Here is a 4,644-nt window from a genome sequence, read left to right as displayed (position 1 = left end):
GCAGGGTCATGGAGTTAGAGAATCACAGTATGAGAGAGATCAACAGCACAGAAAGAGACTGTTCAGCCCATCAAGTATAGCAACCAAAGATGCCAGCTGCCGGAACCATCTCTCAAACTCCTCTCCCCGGCACACCAGGCCAGGCAAGGAGCTGAGTTGAGCACGCTCCCCCATTCCTTTCCCAGTCCCAGGCCACGTTGCACCCTTGCCCCTCCTTTTACCAAATATTGGCCAACCTGCCATAAACTGGATTGACCCTGCCATTCATAGCCCACTCCGTTCAGGGTCTGCGACGGTTTCGCGACCACCCCCAATTTACGGCAGGAGGTCGCCACCGTCGCCACGTCGGGCAGGGGGTGGGGCCGGCTTGACCTTTTCATGATGGCGCGCGGAGGTGAGGGCGACGGTTGGCCGCGTGCTGGGTCACCGCGGGAGACTGTCTTTTTTAAATTTTAACTTCTTTTGATCGTTTCCACTGACCTTATGTCGTTTTCTTTCCTCCCCTCTCAGGGAGTAAGAAGACGCGGCGCTCGACCGCGGCCCCGGAGGAGCGGCGGCGGCGGCGGACTCGGGTGAGCGGCTCTTCCCCTCCCTCTTCCCCTCCCTCTTCCCCGGCCGCCATTGCGGGAGGGCGGTTCTGCGCCTGCGTTGATCGGCTGGGTGGAGCGTGTGGCACGTCGGGAGTTGTAGTTCTTTCGTCTCCACGCGTCATTGGAGATGAGAGGCCGGCGGACTACAGCCCCCGGCGTGCACCGCGAGGTTTGTGCTGAGGATGTGGACTACAGTTCCCGGCGTGCACAGGGATTAAGTTTGTGTGTCGGGGGGGCTGGACTACAAATCCCAGGGGGCGCCGCTGCTTAAAGGGGCCGCCCACCGCTACAGCACATGGTGGGATTTAAATTCAGTATTGTATAGAAAGAACTGGAATTGAGATTCTGATGCTGACCATGAATCCATTGCTGATTGTCAGGCTGTGGTTCGCGGACGTCCTCTGGGGAAGGAAATCTGCCATCTTTTGCCTGGTCTGGACTACACGTGACTCCAGACCCACAGCAATGTGGTTGCTCTTAAGTGCCCTCTGGGCAATAGCTGCTGGGCCAGCCAGCGACGCTCTCATTCTCTGAATGAATTTAAAAAAGGCGATTCGGGGTCACATAGAAAATGGGTGCAGGAGTAGGCCATTCGGCCCTTTGATCATGCACTCTCAGCATCCCGTACTCCTTGATCCTTTCTGCCGCATGGGCCACATCCAGCTCCCTCTTGAATACATCTAATGAGCTCCCCCCCCCACCCACCACTGGCTGTCTGCAGTTGAGAAGTCTGAGTGAAGAAATTCTTCCTGACCCTAACCGTGAATAGCTTACCCCTTATTCTTAGACATGGGGTCACTCGGGGTCTTGCATGTCATCGGGGGGGGGGTGGATCACATGGAACCAGTGTCACGTGGAATCACCGGTCCCTCAGGATCATTTAGGATCGCACGCCGCTCGGTGACAAATGTCACATGGGTGGCATGTGATTGCACTGACACCTGGGGGGGGGGAGGGGATTACATGGGAGAACACAGGGTCACACAAGGACTCTGAGAGTCTCGCAAGTCAGCAAGGGTCCACTTCAATATTTTTATTGGGCAAGATTTCCAATATAAGGGTTATGACGGAGTTGTAGAAAGACTTGTCAGGCCCCAGCTGAAGGACTGTGTGCAGTTGCTGTTCTCTGCTTCTATGGGAAGGACGTGCCCGCACTGGAGGGTGAGGGGGGGAGGAGAGCAGAGAAGATTAACCACAATGTTGCCTGGAATGCAGCTGTTATAGTGACTCGGAATGACTGGACAGTCTGGTGCTGTTTTTCTTAGTAGGCTGAGGGGAGAGGACCTCAACGAGGTGTTATTGTGACTTCAGTTAGACCTGTTGGTGTTGTATGACTGCTGACTTTCTCCACCTCAGTACAACACCGGCACCCCAACATCAAGTTCTGCGGGGTGGGGGGGGGAAGAGTAATCTTTCCCCTTAGCGAAAGGCAATAATAACCAGAAGGATGTAGATTTGAGGCAAGGAAGATGAGGAATAGAGGGGATTTGAGGAAGATGTTTTCACCCAGAGGGTGGTGGAGATCTGGAACTCACTGCCTGTAAGGTCAGGAGAACCAGAAACCCCCCAAGACATTTGAGGAGGTTTTCAGAAGAGCACTTAGAATGCTAGTGCAGATGAGACTACGTGCTGGGAAATGGGAATTAGAATATGTGAATGCTCGGTGACTAGCTCACAGATGGTGGGCCAAAGGGTCTCTTTAAGACTGTGTCTTAAAGGCCACACATATCGTCTGGAGTCACACGAGATCTCTCGGGAGTCACTTTTGTTTTCTTTTCTGCCCTTACGGGACATGGGTTAGGCCAGAATTTATGGCCCGTCCCTAGTTGCCTCCTTGAGGTGGTGGTGAGCCATTTTCTTGAACCGCTGTATTCCCCGCCCCACCTCAGGGTGTAGAGACGTCCCACACAGTGCCCCTGTTAGGGAGGGAGTTCCAGGCTTCTGACCCCGGTGACACTGAACGTTCCCAGTCGGGATGTTGGGGCGGTGGGGGGGGGGCCCGGGGGGGAACTTGCAGGGGCTGGTGCTTTCCCCCCTGTGTCTGCTGCCCCCTCGTCCTTCCAGAGGTGTAGAGGTGGGCGGGTTTGGAAGGTGCTGTCGGAGGAGTTCCAGCGAGTCGCTGCGGTGTGTCTTGTAGACGGTACACGCTGCTGCAGTGTGTCAGTGTGGGGTGGGGGGGCTGTTGGAGCTCAGCCGAGCATTCCTAATGCGCCCAGCTACGTCGGCAGTGGTGGAGGGAAGGACGTGTTGAAGGTGGGGGTTAGCGTGTCGATCAGATGGAGGGGGGTTGGGTGGTGGCTGCTTTGCCCTGGACTGTGTCGAGTTTCTCGAGTGCTGTCGGAGCTGCCCCTTTCCAAGGGCAAGTGAGGAGTGTTCCCTCCCCCTACTGCCTTGTGCCTTGTCGATGGTGGGACAGGTTTTGGGGGGGAGGGAGTTACTCCCTGCAGGATTCCCAGCCTCTGACCTGCTCTTGTAGCCGCTGTATTGATATGGGGCTGGGTCCCAGCTCAGTTTCTGATCAATGGGAACCCCCAGGATGTTGATAGTGACGGTGGAGGGGTGGGGTGCTGGATTCAGTAATGGTAACGCCATTGAACGTCAAGGGGGCGATGATTAGATTCTCTCTAGTTGGAGATGGTAACCCCCAGGATGCTGATAGTTGGGGGAGGGCTGGAATTCATTGATGTGCAGTGGCTCATGGTGGTTAACCACATACCTGGCAAATCTGTTCACTGTTTTTCTCTATTTCTTTGTTTCTCTCTCTCTCTCTCTACCATTCCTGAAGGGCCAAGGACAGAAGCAGTTGAAGAAAGATCCCGGAATACCAAACGTTGCTGTTTTTAAGGAGCGAGCCCATCGAGAGGCTGAGAAACGGAAGCAAAGGGTGAGTCTGTCGTACCGAGAATCCACCAACACAGGAGGAGGAGGCTGCTCTGCTCACGGTGGTGTCTTTAAAGGAGCGTTCAGTTCTCCTCTCTTTCCACCGCTATCCAACAGCCCTCTGAATCTTTGCCCTTTGGGTATTTCTCTGATACCCCTCTTTTTTTGGAAAGTTCCGATATAATCTGCATCCTTTCGGGCAGCTCGATCCAGATCAGAACAGCTCAGGTGAAAAAAAATTCCTCTCGATCCGTCTCCCCCTCTGGTTCCTTATCCCGTTCCCCCTCGATCCGTCTCCCCCCACCCTCTGGTTCCAGGGTATAAGTGAGGGGGAGGAATGTGCAGCGAGCCACAGGGGCCGGCATCTCCTAGCCGGATCGGGCGTTCCGGTTTGGGTTCCCGGGTGCGTTGAGCGAACGACGGCTCCCCGGGATTGGGTGATGGCTCCTGCTAGCCGTGTGTTTGATTGCTCTCCCTCTTCCATCTCTGTTTTGCTCCGCCACCCACTCCATCCTTCCAGGACCTGGATTCCCGCAGCCGAGCGGATCGCTTCCGATGTCTGCCATGGCCATTCCCAATCCGGACATCACATCATTCCGGTATCGGGGCTTGCCCTCTCCTGCTCCCGTCGAGAAGAAGAAGGGCAAAGACAAGGGCAAAGGCAAGAAAAAGATGACCAAGGCAGATATTGGTGCCCCCAGCAACTTCCAGTAAGTCTCTGCCATCAGGGTCAAATGTCAATGCCACGGGGGGCGGCAAGAGGCCAAGGGCAAAGACGTTCCAGTGCGTGAGGTCAGAGGTCAAAGGGTGCCGTGGCACTCGAGGCCAAAGGGCGCGCGTCAATGTGTGGGAGGCCAAGGAGGGTCAAGGTGTGCAAGGTCAAAGGGCGTGGGCGGCTCCCATGGCACGCGAGGTCAAAAGGTGTCAAGGCGCACAAGGTCAACAGGTGTCAAGGGGAGCGAGGTTAGGAGGTGTCATGGGCCTGCGAGGTCAGAGGTCAACGGGTGTCATGCCACGCAAGGTCAAAGGGAAAGGGTGTGAGGTCCAAGGGCAAAAAAGTGTCACAGGGTGCAAGGTCAAAGGGTGCGGCGGTGGCCGAGATCTGAGGTCAAAGGGTGTCATGGGCGCAAGAGGTCAAGGTGGGGGAAGTTGGGGGGAGGATGTCCTGGCAGCA

The 4,644-nt window shown here is 55.7% G+C and overlaps 1 protein-coding gene across 1 annotated transcript in view; it reads left to right on the top strand.

Annotated features, from left to right (window-relative positions):
- Positions 1-329: 329 nt before the first annotated feature.
- The window catches only part of LOC125482216 (guanine nucleotide-binding protein-like 3), a gene marked incomplete at its 3' end in the record, with an annotated part of 6,903 nt that continues 2,588 nt past the window's right edge, over positions 330-4,644 (top strand). Inside the window, exons 1-3 of the mRNA XM_048594233.1 lie at positions 330-394; positions 511-572; positions 3,376-3,474. Of these exons, the coding sequence (XP_048450190.1) occupies positions 379-394; positions 511-572; positions 3,376-3,474 (177 nt within the window). The remainder of the gene's footprint in view (positions 395-510; positions 573-3,375; positions 3,475-4,644) is intronic.

This window comes from Rhincodon typus, unplaced genomic scaffold, assembly GCF_021869965.1.
Source record: "Rhincodon typus isolate 14 unplaced genomic scaffold, sRhiTyp1.1 hic_rhity00007182, whole genome shotgun sequence".
In the NCBI taxonomy this organism is placed as follows: domain Eukaryota; kingdom Metazoa; phylum Chordata; class Chondrichthyes; order Orectolobiformes; family Rhincodontidae; genus Rhincodon; species Rhincodon typus.
This window is presented reverse-complemented; position numbering and strand designations above follow the sequence as displayed.